The sequence below is a fragment of the Equus quagga genome, chromosome 15 (assembly GCF_021613505.1).
Source record: "Equus quagga isolate Etosha38 chromosome 15, UCLA_HA_Equagga_1.0, whole genome shotgun sequence".
Classification (NCBI taxonomy): domain Eukaryota; kingdom Metazoa; phylum Chordata; class Mammalia; order Perissodactyla; family Equidae; genus Equus; species Equus quagga.
In genome coordinates, this window is record NC_060281.1 from 70,988,826 (window position 1) to 71,014,155 (window position 25,330).

Sequence of the window (25,330 nt, forward strand, 5' to 3'; positions counted from 1 at the left end):
CCGTGGCCCCATGACCCCCGTGCAGCCCCCACTCACTTGGCCTGAGGATGGGCAGGGAGCAGTGCTGGTCCAGCCAGGACAGCGCCGTCCGGTGCAGTTCTTCTAGGCTGCTGGTGGACACCATCCCTTTGAAGGACTCAAATAGCGGCTTGATGATGATGCTGAACTGCATGGCACGTGGGTTAAAGAAAACGTAAGCAAGGAGGAGGCCCAGGTATGTGTAATGGAGCATGGGGAGAATGAATTCCAGTTACCGGCTTGCCTGAGACCGACTTCCCTTGGGATTGGCAAGTAATTGTGCACAGGGAGAGGGGGAGGGGGGTAAGGGGGAGGAGGAGGATGTGAGAGGGAGAGAGATCTAGACAAGGTAAGTGTTTCCTTGCATTCACCTAAAATGTTTCTAACTATAACTGAGCACAAGTGATAACCACTGAGCAGGCCGGAGGCATTTGGTCTGGAATAGGTCCTGATACAACGACATGAACGTGACAGTTTTTATGTGTACTGGCAAGAATATTGGAGGCACACAGCAGACTGAAAGGTAGATCTGTCTAGAGATCATGTGTGTCTTTTGTGTTAAACACACATACGCTGGCTCTTAATCATATTCTGTGCAGGTGTCCCAAATCATCTTAGGCAATCTGCTTCGTGAGGTCAGAGGCCTGTTTTCTCTTTGATTTGAGCCAGGATAGCACCCACAGTCCCAACGCCTCAGCCTGAAGGGGAATGCGCCGTTTTACTATGAGGTTCTGACTCATCCCCGCTGCCACCCAGCTCCATCAGTGATAAGGGATCAGGACCAGAGCCAGCCAATAAAACACAAAGTAGGGAACTGGAGCTGGTGTCAGCCACCTCCTCTTCTATAAACCAGCCATCAGAGTGCACACAGACGCCACCTGCCCTGTCAGAGCTGACGCAGTGCTGATTCTCTCCTCCCGCACTGCCTCCTCAGTCTGTCAGACCCGCGGCAGGGTGGCGGTGGCAGACCCACCACGTGTGCAGGCTGTCTGCTCAGAGGGTGGAGAGTGACAAGGCAGGAGCCGCCTCTGTAAGGGCCCTGCCACCACCTAGAAGGCCAAGTGCAGGGAGGCCTTGGCCGCAGGGACAGACCCCAGTACTCAGGGGTACGTGCCTCATGACAGCATTCAAGGCCATGCGGCACAAACGCAGAGAATAGCCTGGAGGGAACTGGTTTCAAATCCAGCCTCTGCCACTGAGTTAGTTTTGAGAGTCCCGGTTTTCTGTGGTACCCATCCTTCCCACTGTCGTAGGGACTGAGCTGGCTCCTGGGATACGTTAGACTAGATCCCACCTCCTTGCCACATTATTGCTCTGCCTCCCGGGGAAGCCCCAAGCCTGGACAGTCACCAAGGACAGCCCCACCCACACCACAGGCCTGGCCAGGCCCCTCTCTCCCAGGGCAGGAACTAGAATTGCCTGTCCTGACGAACTCAATGACAACATTTAAAGAGAACCCTTCTAAAGGAACCACAGTGTCAACAACAATGTCTGTTGTTTCAGTGCACTGGGTGGGAGGGTAGGAGGAACGAAGAAAACCCAAAGATACAATCCAGAACTTCCAATTCTGCAGGGTCCGGCTTTTTACATACTCGTCAAACATGTCTCTCATGTGATCAAACTGGCGCCGGGTAACAGGGACTCCCGTGGCAGGGAGCAGCTGCTGGCAGGAGCTGAAATAACAGGAGGAGTCAGAGGAAGCTCAGAGCAGCCAGTGGCAAATTCGGACCCTGGGCACCAGATGGGCAGAGCCAGCCTGTTGCTGGCCACGGCTGGCCCAAGAGGAGAGGTCTGGGAAGGAAGAGGATGACAAAAAGCTGAAGTGCTGCAACAAAGAGGCATCCATCAGCCACGACGCCACAAAAGGGTCCCCCTGCCTCTGTGTCACGCACATGTGAGAGGACAAGGCCCCGTCCCGGAGCCCCCAAGCCCCCAGCCTCACAGGATGGTGGCGTTGAGCTCCTCGATCTCCTCCCGCAGCCGCCGGGCTTCCTCCTGCATCTGGCCCCGCTCCTGCTGCAGCTTGGTGATGTACTCCACGGTCTTCTGCAGCGTGATGGCATGGCTACTCTGCAGAAGGAGCGGCCGGTCAGAGCAGTGCCCACAGCGACCCTGCATGTCCACCCAACACCAAGGCCAATGCATGGGATGCAGAAAGCTCTTGGCTGTCCTATCCGCTCCCTCACTCACCCAACACCCCCAGGCCACTTACTGGCTTGGAATTATTAGAGATCAAACTGTTCAGGGTGTCAAAACCCATCTTGATGTTGAAGCGCCTTTTCTGCTCAGCTGAAATGTGCTTCATCTGCCGGTTCTGTTGGGGAATCAACCATCACTGTGATACAGGGCCGCTGCAGGGCCAGTTCCCTCGTCCCTCCCCCCCTCCCTCCCAACCTGCTGCTGCATGGCTGGGGCAGACGAGGACCCTGCAGCTGGGCTAGAGAGGTATGTGGAAGGACGGGCACCAGAAAGCTAAAAGGCTCCAGTAAGAGCCAGGAGGGGGACAGGACAAGATGCTAGAAAACCATCTCTGCAGAAGGCAGCAGCAGGAGCTGCAAACAACTCTCAATGAATGCTGCTGACCGGGCACTTCCAAGCCACCCTCCAACATCTGTCTACTGACCCACTCCTCATGGCTGCCAGCTCCCCCACAGCGCGAGGATTCAGTGGTGGTTCCTGGGCAAAAGGCTGCCATCACCTCGAGGTGGCTAGTGGGTGGGGAATGGGAGGAGCCGACTTGATCTCAAGATTAAAGCAGCAAATGTCCCTTTCTGATGCTACCCCAGCCTGGTGGAGTACCAGCAGAGCCCATGGGTCTCTCCAGGGTGGCCCTAGTAGGGGAGGTCCCTGATATTCTTCTCCTCCTTGCCTCCTCATCTTTCCAGGGGAATCAAGACCTGGGAGAAGCGTATGATACCTTTAAAGCAGCCATGTTTTTGGGGTCTGCAGGTTTCCCTGAGCAGTGGTTCTGGGGAGACTGAGGACTGGGGCTCTGTTCTGAAGCACACGGGGAGGCCTGCCCCGAGTTCGGGCAGTCTCGACCTGAGAAGAACGGAGATGCCTCTTAGGACAGTGCTGGAGATGTGGGCTCGGCAAGGCTGTGCCGGCCACAGCAGTCCTCACCCATGAAGGAAACCCCCAGGAAGTCCCGAGACTCGGAAACCCACCTTGAACCTCCCATAAAGGTTCCAGAGCAAAAACTAGAGAAATCCCTGCTAACATCCTTAGGGGGGTTTTGTTAGGCCTGAGCGAGGCCTGACAAAGGCTGGCTGGACGTGGAGTGGGAATGTGGCTGGCCTGAGCTCTGCCCGTCATAGGCCTTGAGGAACATGGGGCTTTTGAGAGGAGGCCACTCCTGACAGCCTCCTACAAAGCCACCTGGAGGCAACCAGGAGTTTCCAGGGTGTGTAAGGCTCCAGTTCTTCCCCTGGGCGCTGAGTAAACAGGCATCTGCTTTACTTTTGTTCTTTAAACTCCACATAGATGTTTTCTTACACTTCTTTTCACTCTGACCCACTCTTAAAAATTTTTAAATTAAAACAACAATTCTGCATCTTTATCTTTCCAGACTAAAGGTCCTTATTCTTCAAAACATGTCCTTGGAGAAGTTCCCCTGTCTGACCCCTCTAAGGAGAGACTTTTCCCCCTTGCATCTTTTCAAGGCAGAGGGAAGATAACTATTGGCACACAGTTCCACGAGTAGCCACACCATGGTTTTATTTTAGACAAGAAGACACTTTTGGTTTCCCTTCCTGATGTGGCATCTGAAAGGAAGGAGGCGGGGTTCCACCCCCACCAGCAGCAGCACAGCCTCAGGAAAACCATTTATCCCTGACCTCCTGGCTCTTCAGATGTCACCGGACAAAATCAGTCCTACCCCGACTGTCTCACTAACAGAAGGCCCAAGACGTGTAACGGGCTCACGGATGCACAGTGCCTGAAAGCTGTAAGGGACAACAACACTGATGTGGAGACAAGGCTGGGTGGCTTCTGTGGCTGCAGCAACCCCAGGCTCACCTTTTCTGAAAACCATGACGAGGACTCCTCAATCCTTTTTCTCGATCAGAACTGGCAGCTCAGAGCCAGGCCTTTCTGAAGTAGTTTAGGACTTCCCCAAGAACACGAGTTGCCTACACTGCACCATGTCTCCTGCTTTACTGTGGTGCATCCTGCCCTGTGTTGAGCATTTCCCTAGGCTGGGCCACTGCAGGCTTACGAGACCTCCCTGCACAGCCTGAAAACCCAGGCTCAATCCTGGGGCACCCCCGGGTGGCCTCCCCAGTCCAGGAGTGGGCCTGCTCGTTTCACTCACGAAGTCCTAATCATTCCAACTGGAGTGAACACTCACTGGAACCCGTGGCAGGGACCTGGGGACTGCCCCCGTGCAGCGGGACCTGCTCGCCCTTCACCAGGGAATCTTGCACTGTGCTTGGCGAAAAGAGCCGGGAGACGGGGGCGGGCTGGCTGCTCGAGGGGCGGCCGAGGTCTGTCACTAGGATGCCACTGTGGAACTCCGTAACTCCAGGAGCCTGAGGTGACAGAGTATAAAGAGGTCACCCCCAACCAGTCATGTGAGGTGAGGGCCATCCAAGACCAGGGTCACGCTGGGGTTATTTGGATGCTGAGGGTCTGTCCAGGGTCCCCTCACCCTGGCAATGGCAGCAGGCTTGATGACCACGTTGGACTGCGACACGGTAGAAGCCAACATCCCTTCTCTCTTCAGAGGGCCTGATGTCATAATCACTGCTTGTGGTTGTCCTGAAAAGGCAGCTGCCAGAACAAGAAGGTGAGGGTGGAGGCCCCGAGGCATGGGGGCCTGCTCCCAATACTGTAACTGAACCCAGGCCCAGCCAAGCTGCACAGTGGGGTTCCCCAGGAGAGCAACGACCCATGAGCTGCCGCTGAGACACTGCCTTCCTCACCACAGGGCACGGAAGGACAAAGCCACCAGGGCACCTGACATTTTTTACAACTTCTTGAAGGGGACAGATTACAGACCCAGGACGAGATGACCAGGACCATGTTTTTTCAAACTGGGTTGAGACTAACTTTCAGAGAACAACACAGAATAGAAAAGATACTGGATCATACACACGTAGTAACCCCAAACACTTATGTTTTATATCACAATGTGTGCATGTCAGGAGTCTGCAGCCTTGCAGATAGGAAATATCCCTCTCGGGGGAGGCAGGGGTCACGCTTTGGCTTTCCTCCACCTGACTCACCTGGGGCGATGCAAGCATTCTTCAACACCAAGGGCATATGCTCTGGTTTGGGAGCAGGCACTATTTTGGGGGGCTGCTTAGGCCTCCCGCCAGACATAGATACAGATTTGGGGTGCACAAAAGTTAAGCGAGGTTGGGGAGGCCCAACAGTCGGTGGCCGGGTGACCGGAGACAGCGCCAGGCCACAGGAGGACACTGAGGGGTTGGGGTGGTGGGTTGTGATCACAAGGCCCTGGCTCTGGCTGAAGGTGGTGGCAGAGGCATCGTGGGTAAGGGTGGCAGAGGCCGTGTGGGTGATGACGGAAGGCGACTTGCTGACTCCGGCAAACTTCTGCGGTTGCAGGAAAGCAGGTGGAGTTGGAGGGGTCAGGGCAGTGGCAGGAGGAGGGACCAAAGGCAAGGGAGGGGACACAGGCACTGGGGCAGGACTGGGAGAGAGCAGCGGCACGGTGAACACGGGGAGGAAAGGCTGTGGGACACTCAGTGGCGGCGCAGAGGGACCAAAGTCTGCAGGCTGGATAAAGGGGTCCCCAGGCCGGGGAGCATGTTCACAGCCCTGCTCATCCGTGGGGTCCAGGGCAGTGGCTGTGGGGGGCACGATGAGGCTGTCAGGGAGGCTCACAGTGGGGAGAGCGGTGGTTGGTAGGATGCTCTCCTGAGAAAGGAAGAGAGAGAAGAGAGGAACAAACGCTGGGGTTACATAACCCGCCATCACTTTCTAGCACTACACACCACAAAGCCCAACAGACATCGGCGCCTGAGACGAACCCCTGGACAGAAGGGACAAAGGCGATGTCTCTCATCCCCGTTACTGCTGATCTGGGGAGATGATCTGCGCCTCCCCTGGCGTCTGCAGGGGTCTTGTTTCCATAAGGAACTAATGATAACATGGCTCAGACAAAGCAACTGTCTGCACACAGCTGGCTCTCGGCCTGGGACTATCTTGTTTCTGCAATCTCGCAGGGGTCCCCCAAAGTCCCTGCCATCTTCTGTTACAGAGCACAGGCAGCCTGGATCACAGCTGCTCACGGGGTTCCCCCAGGACAGTTTCATGTATCAACTTCTAGAGAGGTCACCTCTTCCTAAAAGGGAAATGCTAGAAGGAATTGATTGTTCAGGTCTCAGGCTCTATAGAAGAAACTCTTCCCACAGCCAGATGGAAGAAGAGCAGGCCAGGTTGCTGGTGTCTATCAGGATACAGGCACCAGCCTGACAGCCCCTTCAGTGCAAAGAGCCGTGCCTCACTCAGCTCTGTAGCCCTGGCACCTGGTAACCAACCTGTGTAGATTGCTGAGTAAAAAGTAAAAGAAATACACAGAACTTCTTTTTATTAGTGATCCACATTTCTTTTCTTTGCTGTCTTGCTAATCTTGTCTTAAGTGATCAGAACAGAGCTTGCTGCGCACAGGTTATCTGGAGCCTTAGGCAGGAGCATATGTTTACAGACAGTCTCACACCTCATGGATATTTACGGATGCTTTCAAGGAAGGCTAGAACAATTTCTTTAACATATCAGACGTGTGCTCAGCACTACATCTAGCAACCCCTAGCACTTTGCTTATGACTGCCTGGTTATGTCATTAGCCTAGCCCTGGCTGCAGAGCTTTCATGACCAGTCCTATGCCCCTAACCCCCAGCATCCTCTACCTGAGCAGTTGGGATGTTGGGATCTGGTGCAGGTGTTGAGGTGGGTGCAGGCAGCATGGAGCCAAAAATGGAGCGGCTGGAAGAGAAGAGGTCTGAAAGACAACACCAGGGGCTTTTCAGCTCCGTGTACCCATCACTTTCTTGAATTAAGATCCAAACAAATCAGACACTGAACCCCACCTCACCCAGAGGAGTGTCATAGCCAAAGCACCCCCGCAGTTAAGTCTGCAGAAAGAGGTCCTCTGATTGGAACCGCACATTCTGGCAACCAGTGTGGGCTCTGAAATACTCCCAGCCTGGTCTTTCACTCACTCTTACAAAGGCGAGCTCGAGGACCAGTTCTAACTGCAGGAAACCGCTGGGAGGCGGCTATGTCGTCAGCGCCCTCTGCTGCCTAGAGGGAGAACTGCTTATAGACAGGGCCAAAACCAAGGCTCTAAGACTGTGAGAAGGAGAATGCCAATTTCCTTGAGAGAACAGTGTCCCAGAAAAATTTCCCAGACCTTGCAGCTACTACCAAAAAAAGGGCAGTTCTGGAAAAATTCCACATCTTCCCCTTGCCCATTCTAACAGTTCCCTCTATGAAATGGAAGCACGAATCCACTGTGTCCTGGGCAAAGAGATCCAGGAGCCATGCTCTCTCTCTGCCCATGTCCTCACCCTGGAAAGGCTCAAAGGTGTCCATGAAGTCCAAGTTGGGCTGCAAGGGAATCAGGCCCGGCTGAATCATGTCTGCATTGCCCAGATGTGCTGCAGGAATCAGAAAGGAGACAGAGGAATCATTCTGCCTTCTCAGACAACGTTGTAGGAACATACAAAAGGCCTGGAATGGACCTTCCTGGCCCTGCTCACATTCTAGAGTCTTCCAAGGAGAAATGCAAGCAGCTGGCTTGGATTTCTACCTTCTTGTGGTTCATGGTCATTCTCTACTCTCAGAAGGCACGAAAGAAAGTTTTTACAAGAAAGGCAAATTGTACATCAGGGAAGAGACACCCCCGGGAAGCCATGAACAACCATGCAGAGATCCCCTGGTTCTAATTTTTAGTCTGTGGGCTCTTCCCTGAGGAGCTGACTGCATAACTGAATGCCACCAGGTGAGACGTGGTGCCCAGGAATTCTTCTGATTTTCTTTAGAGTGAGTCCCAGGTCCTATCACTCGGCCTAGGCACATATGCTCTGTTAAGAGGACAGTATCAGAAATGTGAAACTGATTCCAACCAAACCCCCTCGCTGTTTTCTCACAGCGCCACCAGGAAGCTGCCCAGGAAGACTCAATTTGCAGTGTCACCCACTCAGTGCATGTGGCCCTCAGATGTCAGTGAGGTTGGCCAATCCTTCTCCTTACTGCCTACCCTAGATAAGTGACACCGAGCAGCTCAGAGATGGCCCTGAGGTGAGGCCTGCCCCTGGGGGTGCCTGGCAGAGAAGCAAACCAGCTGGGTGCTCAAAGTCAAGGATCTAGGGGTGGGTTACCTATTTCCCGAGGGTTGGGCCAGGCCACCGGCTGATGTGAGGAAAGTGTGGAGAAGAGAGTGTCGCTGAATTCTGACATGAGCATGTCTGTGTCCAGCAGTGGGTCCTCCTCCATGGGGACGGGGGTCTTCCATTCATCCCCATGTTTGTGCCAATAAAGCATGTCATCATCCTACCGCCAACAGAGGGGGAAGGAAAACTCAAAGGGTCAACAGAGGACCCAGGTTCCCAATCACGCTATGCTGGGGAATATGTTACCCTACTTTATGGAGCAGCAGGTGCTCCAGAAATGCAGGGAGCACCCCTCCAGCCCACCTGGCAGAGAGAAGGGGCCCACTTCCTTAGCCCTCCTTTTGAGAAGGGCGTAGTCCCTCCCCGAGCCAAAGGGAGAGTTTGTGTCCCCATCACCTTCTGCTACAGGGCTCACTGTGGGGCCACCGAGCTGTTCCTTGTCAAAGGGGTTTCCCATGAGGGTCCTTATGTCCTCCAGGCTTACTCACCTGGGCCAGGCTGGAGAGGTCCTCATCCTTGTGCTGCTGTAGCTGTGGAGAGAAGGAGAGAGACCAGGTGGTCACCCAGGGCCCTGGGAGTGGATGAGGCCCTCAGCCTCTCCTCCCCAGAGGTGAATGAACTCTGGAAGCATCCAGGCCTTTTCTCTCCCGGAGGTATGTAGAGAGAGGAACCCTGCTCCCTGCCATCCCTAGGCTGATGCCGGCACACGAGATTCCCAGCCAGCGTTTGTGGATAAACAGCCCTGATTCACAGCTGGAGAAAGTGAGAGCACACGTCACACACCAAAGCAGGCCCCTCCCTGGGTAGAATTCCAGTCCTACTCGGTCCTCCACACCCCTGGGGCGGAGGGGTGGGGTCAGAGCCATGAAGCCACAGCCTTGGGGCCAGTGTTCTGAATAGGAAACTCAGTTCCTACCCTCCCCTACGGGAACTTCCTGAACATGCTCTTTTTGGAGCCCAAGCCGGATACCCTTTTCTTGAAGTAGGTTCTCCACTTGTGATATTCCCGAATTACAAACTCAATGCGGCTTTTCCAGTACTTCCCTTCTGTGGTGATGGCCTATGAGAGAGAGGCAGGTCAGAACAAAAAGACAGCATCTTGGCTGACTAGCAGAACTCAACCCGTGAACAAAGAAGTGTCTGACGCTGGAAGTCAGTCCTGGGCAATCCAGCTCAGAGAACCCTATGACATGCCTACAACTTCATTCACAAAGGGTCCCACCTCTTCTGTGCTACAGCGGCCTCTAAAGATGAGCTTTCATCTCACGATCTAGATAACCCAGTGGGGCTTTAGCCACAGGTCCTGAAGATCTGGATTGGAGCATAGCGTCAAGACAGAATGCTGAGGCAGGCAAGACGTACAAAGCCCCTCCATGCCGGTGTAGGAGGATCCCTACAGAGATCATGGGTAGCACCCACATCCCCTTTTCCAGTGGCCTCTGCCACATTTTCAAAGGGTGAAAGCAAATGGGCAATCACAGAAGTTTCAGGTGGAAAGTGACTTTCAAGGGCATTTACTCAACCTTTCCATTATGCAGGGCATGAGTCCTTTCCACGCTATCCTTGAAGAATGCTAGAGAGCCCTCTTCTCTTTCGGATTCCTTCTTCTTTATGACTAGAGTATATTAAAGCAAGTCCTAGATATCAGAAGTCCCATATAATTTCACCCTTTTTGGGACTCCATTGTGTGTCTCTAACAGTGAAGAATCTTCACAGCACAGTATTATTACCCGACCTAGCAAAATGACATTTCTTAATACAGTCACGTGTTGCTTAACGACAGGGACACATTCTGAGAAATGTGCTGTTAGGTGATTTCTTCCTTGCGTGTACATCATAGAGTGTACCTACACAAACCTAGACAGTGTAGCCTACTACACACCTAGGCTATGTGGTACTCATCCTATGGGACCACTGTCATATATGCAATCTGTCGTTGACTGAAACATAGTTATGTGGCGCGTGACTGTATTGTCTAAAACACATCACGTCCGACTGCTCAAAACTGTAATTCATTAGGTTACTTTCAAATTTTTCCCCTTTTTTCTTAACAGTAGGACATGCTTGGACAAGATTAAAACCATGTAGAAGAATGTAAAGTGAAATGATTCTCCCCTCCTCCTCACCCTAATCCCACACCCTTGACATACTCACTAGTAAGAGATTCTGCATATCCTTCTAGACATTTCCTATCATGCATAATCATACAGATACACACTTTTTAAAATTAATGTAAAGATACTAAAATACTGTAGTGCAACTTGCTTTTTTTCATTTACTATTTCGTCAACATCTTTCCATCTCAGTACATACAGACCTTGAGGTCATTCTTTAACTGTTAAAGATATCTGCCTTGTAAGGAGCCAGAATCGCCCCCTGTTGACTTACAGAGAAACACCAATTTTAAATGAAAGCAGAGGGTAAGTCCTGATTGGAGAATCCCTTGGGCCTTAGGCAGGTCTAGTCTGAGAAGGGGAGAGCCTCCGCCCCCCATGTCCCCATCGCTTTCCAAGGTCACAACAGCTGATGGGACAGCGCAGCCCCAGCACTCTTCCCAGTGGTCTCCCACTGCAGAATCCAAGCCTCGCTCCTAGCCCTCAGTGAGTGTCTCCTCAGTGAGTGGGGTGGGTTCCCGTCCCGGCCACCGATGATCCCACGCCAGGTACCTCTGGCCGGCGATGCTCATCTACTTCAACAGAGCCGTCCAGGGGAGTGACAAAGTGGCACACGGGATTCTTGCGCTTCTCCAAATCTGGGCAGAGAGAGGGTGAGACGTCATCACTATGACTAAGAGCCCCAAAGGAGCCCTACCCTTCTGTCCACAGGCCTCCCATCAGGTGGGACCCTCCCAAGTGTTCTTTCCTTCTCCTTCCCTTAGAAAATGAGGTTTTGGACAAATAAAGGAATCCAGGTTAAAGGAAAAGAATCCATGAATATTGTGTGGGCAAGAAAGAGAGTCTGGCTTATTAAGAGACACATCGGCCTAACCCAAGCATGGCCCAACACGCTGATCTGCAGAAGTCACCGGATCCACTGGTATGCAAGCCAGCTGGCGAGAGAACAAGGGCCTGCATCCTCTTACACCTGCTGAAACGGGAACTGTTCCCTGACTCTTCAGGGGATTCAGATGTTACCTCTCCGCTACGTCCTTCCTGACTCCTCTGAAAAGAACTAACCTCTCTCCCTGGCTCTGCCTTGACAACACTGGGCCCAAGCATCTATTGTAACAGTGAAAAGCTAGCTAATGCGTCCATCTCCTGCAGTCTATGGGCACCTTCATGACACAGACAATATGACTGGCCCCTGTGCCTGATGGCCAATCAGTGTCCAGCGCACTAGGATTTAGCTTGGTTTTCCTATCTTTGCAGACTGCTCAAGAAAGACTTCTGTTTGAAACACAATGCTCCAAGAGCAGACCCTGGGCCCTGAGGTGCAAAGGCCTCCAGGTGGTCATAACTGGAGGTCTGCCCCCCACAAGGCCTTGGGGCCACTGCAGTCTCCTCCTGCTCCCAGCTCACGGAGCACTTACACTGCATGTACCATGCCCGCCAGATGGCGTTATTGAGCCGGATCTTATCTCTCCACTGGAGCTTCAGGCCCTTGAAATTCTTCCACTTTGGAGACACCAACTTTCCACTGAAAGGCAAGATGAAGAGGGGAAACTCAGCGGTTCCTCTGAAAATGAAATGAAATCAATAGTGCCATCCGATCATTCTAGGCCTCAAAATTCTGGATTAATCCATTACAAGCCACAGACTAGGCTTGATAGAAAATGCAAATCACTTTGGGCGTTCTTCAAAGTAATATGGAGTAGGGAGGGGGTGGGGGTGGGCGTGGAGGTGCTGATGTGTCAGGGTATGGGGGAAATAGGATTGTGGTAGGCTGGTAATTATTGAAGCCGGGTAATGGTACGTGGGGTTCAGTATTCTTTTCTATCTACTTTTGCATGTCTTTTAAATTTTCCACAATTAGAAGTTAAAAATCTGTTGATTTTGCCGTATATATGTGTATGCAATCATCACGTTGCATACCTTAAACGTACACAACGTTATATGTCAACTATATCTCAATAAAGCTGGAAAAAAGAAAGACAGAAAGAAATCTGCTGGCCCCTGAATGAAAGCCGAGCTCCTTTAATCTGGTTTCGGCCTATGTCCTTTGCCACCAGGCCTCACGAGGCACTTACAATCCAGGCACCCAAACATCCCACTGGCCCGAGAACCTGCAGAGCCCTCCACTGCCTCCAAGCCTCTGCACACACGTCCTCACTCTTCACGGAGCTCCCTCCGCCCCTGCCAACCTGCTTATCCTGCAAAATGCTGCTCAAACACCATCTCCTCCGAGCCAGCACGGGCCTCTCCCAGGCTGCTGCCAGTTCCTTCAGGGTTCCCTGAGACTATTCAAACCTCTAACACAGCACCGTTCACACTCCATATGGCAACATCTGTACCCACACGTCCCTCCATTAGACTGCAGCTTCTCACACAGAGGGCCCTCAGGCATCACTTGCCCTAGGCACCCAGCACAGAACCTGGCACATAGCAGGGGCTCATGTAATCATTCTTTGCTGAATGAGTTAAAGATCCCTGCAAACCAAGATAACAGCAGGCAAGGGAAGTTCCCTGGTGGCACAGCCTTCTCAGACAGTTTAGTTTTTCCGAGGGCTTTGCCAGGAACCATCTCTGAGCCACTGGCATAGGGTTTCCCTTTTTCAGATGGCTTGAGATGGGCACAGCACTATTTCTGGTCCACACTAAAGGGGGTGCAGGTTCTCCCTGACCACAGGCCACAGCCCTGTCCCTTTTCCAAACCCACTTCAGAAAACCCACGTGACGAGCAGAGATGTGCCAACAGTCACAACAGCAAGGGTCGTCAAACACAGTGCCCAAGCAACAAACATTACCTGCACCTGAAAATCTGGTTTATAAAGCAAAAGCCGCTGGCTGTACACCTGGCAAAAACTTCATGCCTCCCTCCACCCAACCCAGCATGGAGGCAGGCTTTCAATTACACAGGCCAGGAGGCTGTGACCTCCACAGAGAAAATGTCACAGCACATCCTCTTAGAATCTGAGGGACAAAGGGACAGCAGCAGCCTCAGCTTACAGGGTTAGGCGCTTCAAACTAGTCACACACCTTCCCTTCTGTCTCTCCCCAGTGCAAACGGACTTCTCACCCACCTCCATGTTGATCAGCTCCCACCTAAGTTCAACAGCCAGCAGCTTGCTGTTTTGCAGCCTCTACTGCATAATTGCATCCTAGCTCGGCAACTTCTACAGTCACTTAGCTTTTCTGACACAGCAGTTTCCTGGGAAAAATCAGAATAATATCATTGCCTGCAGAATGTTTTAATAAGGATTAGATGAGAGAACGCGTATGTGTACGCATGCATGCGACACACACAACTGGTCAACCCTAAAGCAGATATAAACGTAAGACACGAATACCCATCTCAATTACCTAGATGTGTGTGTGAGGAAGACTGGCCCTGAGCTGACATCTGTGCCAATCTTCCTCTGTTTTGTATGTGGGATGCCACCACAGCATGGCCACAGTGTGGCTTGATGAGTGGTGTGTAGGTCTGCCCTGGGATCCGAACCTGCAAACCTTGGGCCGCTGAAGCAGAGCGTGCGAACTTAACCACTACACCACTCGGCCAGCCCAATTATCTAAGATTTAAGTTATTACCAAAAGGCCTGATTTTTAACACCTCCTAACTTGAGTAGTCCTTTCTTTTGTGTTTGTCACCAATGTCATTAGGCTCCTCCTCCACAGGAGGAAAAAGGTGCCACCCATGTGCCCGCTCTCAATACCAGTGAAGAAAGACTAGGTCAAAGGTTAGCCCTGGAGCCCACGTAGCTGCAGAACCACTTGCTTCTCAAGTGCTTTGAAAGCAGAGGCTGGCACTCCCTTACTCATCTGACAAGTGTTAAGTACCTACCCTGTGTTGTGCCTGTGCTAAGAACAGCGCAAAGGGAAGGAGAAGGTGGATGAGGTCCCTCGCCCTCATGGAGCATACAAGTTGCTGAGGCATAAGTCCTGCCTACATGCCAAGTGTTGCAAAGAAGACCAGAGGTCTGCAGGAGCGCACAGCTGGCATAACTGACCTAGTCTGAGCAGTCAGGAGAGGGTTTCTGGAGGAGGTGACATCTAAGCCAAGGCCTAGAGGGCAAGGGAAACTTCGCCAAGCGAAGCAGAGGAGGGAAGACCTATGCTGTTCCTTCTGCTCGGCTTGTGATGGCCCTGAACTGAGCAAGAACATGCCTGGCCAGGCAGCAGAAAACACTAGAGCCTGGAGAGCAGAGCACACACCGGAGTAAATTAGGTCCCACAACTGGGCAAAGTCCACCATCTTTCCTCTCCTCTGCAAGATCTTCCAGCAACCTGATGTCAAGCCAGACAGCAGCTCCAGGAAAAAATAGAACAAAATAGAAAACTGTTCCTATTTTTTTATTTCCTTAAGGAAAAGCAACTTTTCTATAATTCATTTTCCTCACACTGAAGCCTAGAATTGAAAGGCAACTTTTTCTGTGAATCCTGATGGAGCATTTGCCACCTGCGAGACAGCTGCAGGACAAAAGCAGGAGAAGGGACACAATGGAAAATGAGGACTCCGGGAAGAGAACGACCTTTGGTGTCTTGCAATGTTCTGTGAAGAACTAACCATTGCGCTGAAATGCAAACCCAACCTCACCCCTGCTTTGATACTTGAAACAAAGTGGGCTGACAGGAGCATAAGCGCATCCTCTCAGAGAAGTCCCATTATGCTGGCAGCTTCAATTATTACAGTCAGGGGGGCGGGAAGATACAGACAGAAATTTAACCCTACAGGCTAGAAATTGAATCTCATAGGCTGTAGTTTGCGGTTCTCATCTTCCTCCTTCTTGTTTGCTAAAATGTTTCATTTTTCCTTGGTATGTATATCAAAATGGGCAAACTTCAGGAGGAATATGTAGGATTTTAGAAAGTCCAACTGCCATCATCCCAAGTTTCTCAACAGCCAACAGGTGGCGCTCAACCAACACAAAGAAGTGAGTCCAAAACCAAAACCTAAACCACCCAAGAGGTGGAGGGTGAAGGAAGAGTGTCCCAGATGTTTTCATGGTGATGACCACCCCTCCCCCACCACAGTTTCAAGACAAGATCTGAAGAAGTAATATGCATAGTTCTGTGGTATCAAAGTATTACAGAGAAAAAGGATTCCATAGACAAATTGGTAGAAAAATGCTGGGATAAATTTCCGTACATTTCTTTACTGACGGGCTTCTCAGAGGCTTTAACATACTGATGTCACTTCAGTCTTCAAGGAGAGGAAGAGGAGACTTTCCCTATGCAGACAACCACAGACCAAACCTGGACTGGGACTCCTTTATGGAGGTCCCCGAAGTCTAGTTTCCCCTGGAACATACTAGAAGAGGCTGCTTTAAAAAGTTCTAAGAGGGAACTTGAGGCGCTTTGTGGAGCTCCCTGAGGCAGCATCTCCAGGAAGCATCCATGGCTGGACTTCTGCTCCCCTCAACCCTGCCCCAGCTTAACTCATCTCCCAGACACGGTAGCTGGGATACTTCTTGGTCTACCCCAGGATTAAGCCGCGTTCCTCGTTAAAGTGTAATCAGAAATACACTATGAATATTCCTGAGACCATTAGCTTCCCTCCAGCAAATGGAAGATCTCCTGGCCTCAGCCTCCCAAACCTGCCCTCACTATGCATAGCTCCCTGGGGCTTCCCCGTCATCGTGACCGGAGACTCACCTCACACTCTCCCCCTCTAGGGGAAAGCTAAGGTCTAGGTCTGACTCATCAAGGCACGGTGCTTGGGACATGGGAGGTGCTTTTAAATATGGAGTTATTAAACGAGCGCTCGACTTTTCCATAAAGAGAAATCTTCACACTCTCCTTCCATGCTGCCCTTCCTGGAAGACAGGTTCATGACACGAAACAGGAAGTTCACAGTACAACAAAGGTCTCTCTCAAAACTTTTATTGGATGGAACTGGCAAACACTGAATTCTTCAGAGGTCTGGCAAGAGAGTGCTCTGGAATGGAAATTAATGTGCAAGCTTTGCACAGACAGGAGCTGGAATTAAGAACAGGAAGTGTGGGACTGGGGCAGGAATTTCGGATTCTGTCAGTCCGGGTAGGATTAGCTCCTAACTCCTAGTCAGACCATGCTCTCCAAAAGAAAGCGAGCAAAGGGACCCGGGGTCTGTCAGTACAGGTCCCAGAACAGTGGTGGAGTTCATTCACTTGCTCATTCAACCATATTTGCTTGTTATGAGGCCAAATTTCTCTGCCACTCCTGATGCCTCCTCGACACCCACTACCAAAACATTCCTAGCCCTGCCTCCCCCTACTCCCTCACAGCTAGGGGCAATGGGTATGTTACCAGCGAGTGTAGGTGGAAGAACTGGCATGGGGGGGTCCTGGCCCTCCCCCACCTGTCCCCTTTGGGGAAAGCTGCCCACTGAGGGCCACATTCCTCCTGCTCGGCTCCTACAGAGTCTGAGGGTGGGGAGGCCTGTCCTAGTCCAGGGCTACCTGGGGCTGCCTGGAAAGGCAGTCCAGGAGTCACTTATAAGCCACACTCTCAGCTTTATCAAAATAGAGGTAAGGTTTTGGCTACCATCTGCTGACTCTTTTTTATTGTGGTAAAATATATATAAAATAAAATTTACCATTTTAAAGTGTACAATTCAGCGGCATTAAGTACATTTATGATGCTGTGCAACCGTCACTGCTACCTAGTTTCAGAATTTTTTTCATCACCCCAAAAGGAAGCTCTGTACCCATTAGCAGTCACTCCCCACCATTTCCTCCTCCAGCCCCTGGCAACCACTAATCTACTTTCTGTCTCTACGAATTTGTTTCTTCCAGACATTTCATATAAACAGAATGATAAAATACTGGCTTCTTTTACTTAACACAATAGTTTCAAGGTTCATCCATGTTGCAGCATGTGTCCACACAGTCAGCCCTCAGTATCCACAGGTCCCACATCCGTGGATTCAACCCACTGAGGACTGAAAGGCCTACGGTGGTTGCATCTGTTCTGAATATGTTCTGGCCTTTTTCCCTCTATTATTCCCTAAACAATACAGTATGACAACTATTTACACAGCACTTACATTGTATTAGGTATTCTAAGTAATTTAGAGAAGATTTAAAGTATATGAAGGATGTGCCTAGGTTATATGCAAATATTAAGCCATTTTATATCAAGGACTTGAGCATCGGCAGATTTTCGTATCCGCAGGGGGTCCTACAACAAATCCCTAGCAGATACCAAGGGACAACTGTACGTTGTTCCTTTTTATGACTGAATCAAATTCCATTGGATGGACAGACCACATTTTATTCTTTCATCCGTCGATGGACATTTGGGTAGTTTCACCTTTTGGCCCTAGTGAATAATGCTGCTATGATGCCATAATGCTGCTTCTCTGTTTTATTTCCCAATCAGTTCAGAACTCTGACAGGGGAGAGAGGCCTGATCATTAAGCTGGCACTGGGGACATGATGGGCAAAAATAATTGTGAACTTTGTTGGAGGGCAAGTGGACAGCTGTCTGCCAACATTGTAATTGTACATCCCTTTGACTGATAATTCCACTGTTAGAAACTGATTCTATAGACCCACTTGCACATGGGCACAAAGACACAAACAGGACATTAAACTGCAGCCTGTTGATCTAGGTGTTGATCAGAGGGAATTGGTGAAAACTGTGGTATATCCAGACAGTGGAACACTATGGGGCAACTGCACAAACGACACACACTTTACATGTGCTGACATACAGGCGAGATTGACATGATGCAGTAAGTGGGGAAAATCAACGTGCACGACACACGGCACAGCCACCACCTGCATTTTTAACAGGGAGATATGCACAGACACACAGACGAAGGGAGCGTGGGAGGGAGGGACGGAGGAAGACAGCCAGTCAATCTCAGGGAAGAGACGGAAGAAACAGGTGACAGTGGAGCAGTGATTTCCCTTTGGAGAGCTGAACTGGGAAGTTAAGGGGTTCAGTAGGAGACTCAGTTTTCACTGTTTACCATTTTATACTGTTTAAACATAACACAGGAACATAATATTTTTTCAAAATAAGGAGAAAAGACCAGGTATAGTGCAAGACCTTCTAGGGCTTCTAGTTAATTGGAGAAGGCAAATAATCACATAAGAAGATAGAAAATTTGTGTGCGAGTCAACTTTGTGCACAGATCCAAATACGAGGATAATGGGTATTAAGCGGTCTCTTTAATGAGCGAGTGGATGAATAATGCTCAGACGAGTCTCTCTTCCACGACTGCGATTCTTTTTCTTCAAAAGAGCGGTCTCTATTGGCTGTTCCTGAGATCTGGGCCTGGTTCCACAGGCTGCTAGGAGCCAAAACTAACAGGCTCCAGACGACAAAGGTTCATTGAGGAGCCAAGACGTGGGGAGCAGCCGTGGTGAGAAGCCGTGGTGAGAGGCATAGCGGGAGGAGGGCGACGTGTTTAATGGAACTGCCTGGAGCTGTGGGCCCTCCGCCCTGGGTCACCCACCCAAGCAGAGCTTCCTCCCAGAGGAAGCCCATGAGGTTTTCAGGCCCTGCTCTCAGGCCCAGGCATGGGTCCTATCACCTGCATTCAACATTCATCCTCCTCGTGGGTCACTTAGTGTCTATTTTTTTTTACATTCAAAGGGAGTCCTGATGGAGAAGCAGGGTCTGAGGGCAATAGCAGCAAGGCAGAAGAATATGGGCTCTTGAGGTCCCCATCACAAGTCTGCCCTACTGATGAGGTGAGCAGGTGTGGTGTGTTATGTGGCGTGTATGGGTATGTGCGTGTGTGTGCAGGGGTAGGGGGGTTAGGTTTGTGTGAGTGAGCAAGCACTTGCATATGTGGGCGTCCTAGTGTGTCTAGGTGTGCATCTGCCCATGTGTGTGAGCTTGTTTGTGAGGGCTGTGTTTGTCTGTTTTTATATAAAAAGCTGGGAGTAATCATTTCCATGATCATCAAAAATTAGAACAACTAGAGGGAGTTGAAACCAGGCAAAATCAGACTAGCTACAGAGTGACCTCTCCTTCACCCTGTGAATGCTAGTGACCCATGTCCTTGCTGGGAACATTCTAGTGTGTTCTAGCCTTCCACCTGGGGAGAGCTATTACCATGCTTATACCATTTCCAAGCAAATGAGGAAAGTAAAGTTGTTTCCATTTCTGGACAAGTGACATAAGCTGTCCAAGCTTCACCTTCTGTAAAATGGCGATGATGTCCACCTCACAGGACAGCCAGGAATATTACAAATAAGTGTGAAAGGCCGGAGCCCAGCACAGAGTGAGCGCTGGTCAAATCTGGGGCACGTTGCTGAATGTTAGCTGGTTCTTGGGCATGTTCCTGAGTTTCAAAGCCTGGAGTTTCCTGTCAGATTCTAGCCATAACTGGACTCTCAGGGAGGAGCAGGGACACGGGCAGGCACCATTTAAAGCCATATTTATATGTTTATTTGCCACAAGAGTAAACTTGAATCCAGAACCCAGGATGTTCCTGACTCCTCTGGACTGGGGATGGGACCACACTTATGATAGGAAAAAAGTGGTATCCCTCCTTTATTTGCATCATTTGTTAATAAATTTTAATACTTAAAAAAATCCAGTGGCCAGCCTGGTGGCATAGTGATTAAGTTTGCATGCTCTACTTCGGTGACCCAAGGTTGACAGGTTCAGATCCTGGGCACAGAGCTACATACATCAAGCCATGAGGTGGCAGCATCCCACATATAAAAATAGAGGAAGATTGGCACAGATGTTAGCTCACAGACAACCTTCCTCGAGCAAAACAGGAAGATTGGCAACAGCTGTTAGCTCAGGGCCAATCTTCCTCACCAAAAAAATAAAAAATCTGTGTATTAGCCATATATCTCTTACACTTTCTGAGCTGGTTGTACTCTGTCTTTTTTTAAACATTTTATCTTGAATTAATTATAGACTCACAGGAAATAAAGCTCACAAAATATAAACTCACAAAAAATAGCACTAAGAGTCCCACATACCCTTCACCCAGCTTTCCCCAGTAGTGGCATCTACAGCTGTAGCACAATCTCAAAACCAGAAAACTGGCTCTGGTACATTATTGTTAACTAGATGACAGATCTTACTCAGTTTTCACCATCCACTGAAATGTTAGTCATTCTTCTCTAGCTATTTTATGTTGGTAATACTATAATATTAATGATATTAATCCCTTGCGATCTTTATGCAAATGTTTCCCCTAAGTTTTTGAGTTTTATTTCTTTTTATGGCATGTCTTTGAATAAGTACATTACTATTTGTGTAGCCATATCTACAGGTCTTTCTTTATAATTTCTTTTACTGCTTCCCTGCCTGCTCGTTCATACAATCCAGAGATTTCGTTTTCCTTTTAATCCCTTTTTTAGCTTTTTTAGTCTTACTGATTTTCAGTAAATAATATACCCACATTGAGAGAAAATCCAAATGATACAGAACAGTACAAAGAACAAACGCAAAGTCACCTGCAGTTTCACCACCTAGAAATAACCATTGTTTAAACGTTGGTGATAACATTGTGTAATGTAGAAATAACCTTACCCAAAGAGAAGTCTGGCCTTTGCCCTTGCCCCCTGAGAGGTGACCTCTAGGCCCCTGGAATGTCCCGCCCGACAGGAGTGTCTTTGTTTGCTTGGGGGCTTTGGCCACAGAACAGTCTCACAATGTGATTTACGATGGGTGCTTTGGACCACAGGGGATCAGTTCCGGTCTCCAGAGAAAGTGATGACTAAAGTATTAGCCGGATCTCCAGGAGGGGCTGCAGAGTAAGGCGGGCCATACCGGCAGTATGTGATCGAGCCCCATAAAAACTCTGAATACCGAAGACTCAGGTGAGCATCCCTGTTGGCAATACTCTGTGCACAATGTCACACACTGTGGCCAGAGGGAGGTAGTGCCGACCAGGACTCCACTGAGAGGAGATAACCAGAAGCACCACATTAAGCCCCTTCTTGGACTCTGCCCTATGCGTCTCTTCCCTTGGCTTGGGAAGGGCTCAATGTGAATCTTTTCCCTGTAATAAACCATAACCATGAGTATAACAACTTTCAGCGAGTTCTGTAGGTCTCTCTAAAGAATTATTGAACCTAAGGATGGTTTTGGGTACTCTCCTAACGTGCAATTGGTGTTAGAAGTGAGGGCAGTCTTATGGACTATTCTAACTTTGTAGTTGGTCCCTAAGTCCTTGTAATATATATTTATCTGAATATATATATATATTTACCTGAAAATATATATATATTCAGATAAATATATAAACATACTATTTAAATATGTGTGATCATAATCTTGTTTTACAACTCATTTTTCACTTATATGTCATAGACATCTTATTATACCAATAAATACAGTTTTATAATATTTTTATTGGCTATAGAATATTCTACCATATATATTTATCACAATCTACCTAGCCATTTCTCCACAGACATTCGTTTATATTAATAGATATATTTCTATTTTTCACTATTATAAACAGTGCTGTGATGAAGACCCTGCTACTTACATTTTTGTGCAATTGCATGACCATTTCTATGAGATAAATTCCTAGGAATGGGAAAGCTGAAATAGAGGTATGTAGATATTTATAATTTTGTTATAGTCAAAGAATCTTTCAAAGTTTGTACTAATTTACATTCCCCAAAGGCAGGGCAGAGTGCCTATTTCCCCCAAACCACTGCTCATATCAGTTACCACTAATGTTTGCTAACCTGAGAAGCAAAAATTTACTTTACTGATTTTTTGGTTCCCTATTATTAGTATCTTCTTGCTTATTGCCATTTTTATGTTAACTGTCTTCTGCTCATTTTCTGTTGTTTGAGAGCTCTTAATTTGTTGGAAATGTCTGAATACACATGACAGAGTAATATGCCCATCTTGACTATCTTTGCCTTGAATATTTACAGTGTTCTTCGTTTGGGTTTCTGCTCTATTTAACTTTTTAATGTATGGTGGATTTTTGTTGTTATTTTTAGTAGAAAATTTTCATTCGTGTAGTGAAAATTTTTAAGTCCTTTCTTCTGCTTCTAGTTATTGTGTCAAACTTGAAAAGGTCTTTTCCACCCAAAGACTGAAAACACTTATCTATATTTTCTTCTAGTACTTTCAAAGCTTCACTTTATACATTCAACTCTTTGCTCCATCTGGAAGTTATTTTGGTGTACTGAATGATACTGAGATCCCACTTTAGACAATAGTTTCTACCCATTTACTTAATCCATCTTTCCCTTGATCCTGACAGACTAAAATAATCATCTTCTTCATACACTACATTCCTATATATATACTTGGGACCACTTGTGAATGTCCTATTTCTTTTGTGCATATACTCATAAAGGTTTCACTTTCTACATTTAACTGATTTATCTGGGGGGGGGATCAATTTAGTTCCTTACCCAGCTCACCAAAATAAATTCCAACTAGCTGATTGTCTGTCGCATCTTCCCCCACTAACTTATGACACTTCCATTAACATACATTAAATTATAATATACACAAGGGTCTGTTCTGGGGCCTTGTATCACTGATTCGTGTCCAATTTTGTGCTAGTATTACACTGACTTAATAATTATAAATTTGTGATATACTTTATTATCTAGGTAAGTTTAAGTCCCCATCATTTTTTAAAACAAATTATACAATTCTTATTTATTTTTCCATGTGAACCTTACAATCACATTGTCAAATGTCAAAAGAAAACTATTCTAGTATTTTGATTGGGGCTGCACTTAAATAAATTACTGTGGGCATTAACTGCCCATTCCAATTGGGTCATCTCCATCCTAAGTCAGCATCTGCTTCTCCGCTTATTCAAGCTACTTAACCTACTCAAAAAGTCAGAGGCATCTGCAGCTGTCTGGTAGCCTATAATTTTCTTCATATATGTCCTTCACATTTCTAATCATAACACTTTTATTAACATTTCAAAATAATATAAAAGGAAAATTTAGGAAGAGAAACCAGCAAGACAAACAAAATCACACAGGTACACACCCAAACACAAGTCCTATCCACATTTTATTGTGTTCAGGGTGGCCCCGCCTAGCTGATGTGGTAACTGCCACCCTTACCCTGATCAAAATGGCTAAACCCCAGATACAAGAGAGAGGTTTCTACCATATTCAGTATGGGAATAACTGTCCTCAGAGAACATAGCCTTTCCCTAGCACTTTCATTTACCTCTGGAAAAGGAAATTAGCAGGTTCAAATATTCAGCAAGGTTAAGATTTTTAAGTAAAGAATGAAAAACTCCACCCCATTCCAGACATCTGGCTTAAAGAGGAAGAAATTAACAGGGGACTCTGGCCAGAGTACACATCTGGAGTCAGGACTCTAGAAACTGGCTGCCAGAGATGTAACAGAAATAGATCATGTTTGCAAATGTTTCTGAGTTCCTATGAAGACTGGCAAGAAACAAATTTGTTATTATCACCAGTATTAGTCATTTTCGAGGCACTGCCAGCTACATAACCTACTTAAAAGGCAGAGAAATCTGAAGCTGTCTGATGCATTTCAAAGGATAAGGTAACACTCTCCAGGTAGCCAAGACCTATAAATAGGCTTTGAAAGCACTGGCTCCTTTTCTAAAACGTCAGCTTTGACTATTAAAGAAAACCCATGGAATCTGTTCTCTATTGAATTTGAAACCCCAAACCTTTGGTAATAACTAGGGTCTCAGTGACACTAGGGTAAGTTAACTAAAGTGGGTATGGGTACATCTATCAAACTCTAACCTTTCTCGGGCCAGGAGATGGAGCTGTTAGTCAATTCTACATAGCACCTACTGTAACGCCCTGTGTAAAATGGTGCATAACGAAAGAAATGGGTTGATGGTAAGAATCGGAACCTTTTCAGGTTGCATGTGGGCTATACACAGCATGAATAATTAAAGCCAGATTAACCTGGATGAAATACTACTTTCTTCATGACATTATCCTGATTCATCCACTCAATTTATTTATTTAGCACTGTTACAGGTGCTAAAGATAGAGCAGTGAACAACCAAGTCCTCAGCCTCTATTCTATAGGGGTAGACAGGCAGACAACCCAATGTGTGCCATGTCAGGAGTACCCCGTGGTATGGAGCAGGCAGGGTGCAGAGGGAGCTGGGAGGCGCTGCTTACACGGAGCAAACGGCAAAGGTGTGGGCAGAGACATGAAAGTGAAGGGTGGGCAGCAGGGCCTTGGATGGATCCCAGCGTCTGCCTCAAGAAGCCAACAAAACTGCTCTTGCCAGGGATGCTGATAATGTTCACACTGTCAAATCAGTCATTTTCAGACCTCATTTGACCAGAGCTTCCCACAGCATCTGATGCCTCTCTGGCTCCCATGCCGTCACCCCACTGTCTGGCCTTCTCCTAGCTCCAGCTGCTCCTGTTGGGTCTCTCCTTCGCCAGCTTCTCCTCCTCCCAGCCTCCAACCCTGGTGTTCTCAGGCCTGTCTTGCACTTTTCTACTCCGCACTCCCTCCCTCTCCTCTCTTCCACAGTGGTTCTTCAGGCTTCTACACCAGCTGCCCCACTTCCTCTCCTGGCTCCTCCCCGCTTGCCTCCCTCCCACCCAGCAAGCCAGAAGGACGGGGGCAATGCGTGTGCCATGTCTACTGACATTTCTCACGCATGTATTCACATCCCTCCCTGGCTGAAACTCTTCAGAGGTTCCCCCTGCTTGTAAGATAGAGTAGAATCCCTGAATATCCACCAAGGTAGAGGCCCTCCAGCTGCACACATCTGGTTTAAACAAGAACCTCATTCACTGTCTAACGCCTGCATCTTCCAGATATTAGCTTCCCGAGGAGGCCTCCTGCATCAGTCAGTTAGCTGTGCCTTCTCACAACACCCTGCACCTACCACCATCTGCAATTACCTATTCATGTATCTGTTGACTGTCTGCCTCCACAATCAGACTGCAT

The 25,330-nt window shown here is 48.6% G+C and overlaps 1 protein-coding gene across 2 annotated transcripts in view; it reads right to left on the reverse strand.

The window, feature by feature from the left end:
• The window catches only part of MLXIP (MLX interacting protein), a 57,849-nt gene that overhangs the window by 5,739 nt on the left and 26,780 nt on the right, over positions 1-25,330 (reverse strand). For both annotated transcript variants that reach the window (XM_046638942.1, XM_046638941.1), the window contains exons 2-16: positions 11,905-12,011; positions 11,042-11,127; positions 9,346-9,435; positions 8,864-8,905; positions 8,364-8,535; positions 7,551-7,640; positions 6,891-6,982; positions 5,244-5,898; positions 4,667-4,788; positions 4,367-4,547; positions 2,936-3,060; positions 2,231-2,332; positions 1,961-2,088; positions 1,568-1,691; positions 37-166 (exon numbers count right to left, since the gene is read on the reverse strand). In XM_046638942.1, the coding sequence (XP_046494898.1) occupies positions 37-166; positions 1,568-1,691; positions 1,961-2,088; positions 2,231-2,332; positions 2,936-3,060; positions 4,367-4,547; positions 4,667-4,788; positions 5,244-5,898; positions 6,891-6,982; positions 7,551-7,640; positions 8,364-8,535; positions 8,864-8,905; positions 9,346-9,435; positions 11,042-11,127; positions 11,905-12,011 (2,246 nt within the window). The remainder of the gene's footprint in view (positions 1-36; positions 167-1,567; positions 1,692-1,960; positions 2,089-2,230; positions 2,333-2,935; positions 3,061-4,366; positions 4,548-4,666; positions 4,789-5,243; positions 5,899-6,890; positions 6,983-7,550; positions 7,641-8,363; positions 8,536-8,863; positions 8,906-9,345; positions 9,436-11,041; positions 11,128-11,904; positions 12,012-25,330) is intronic.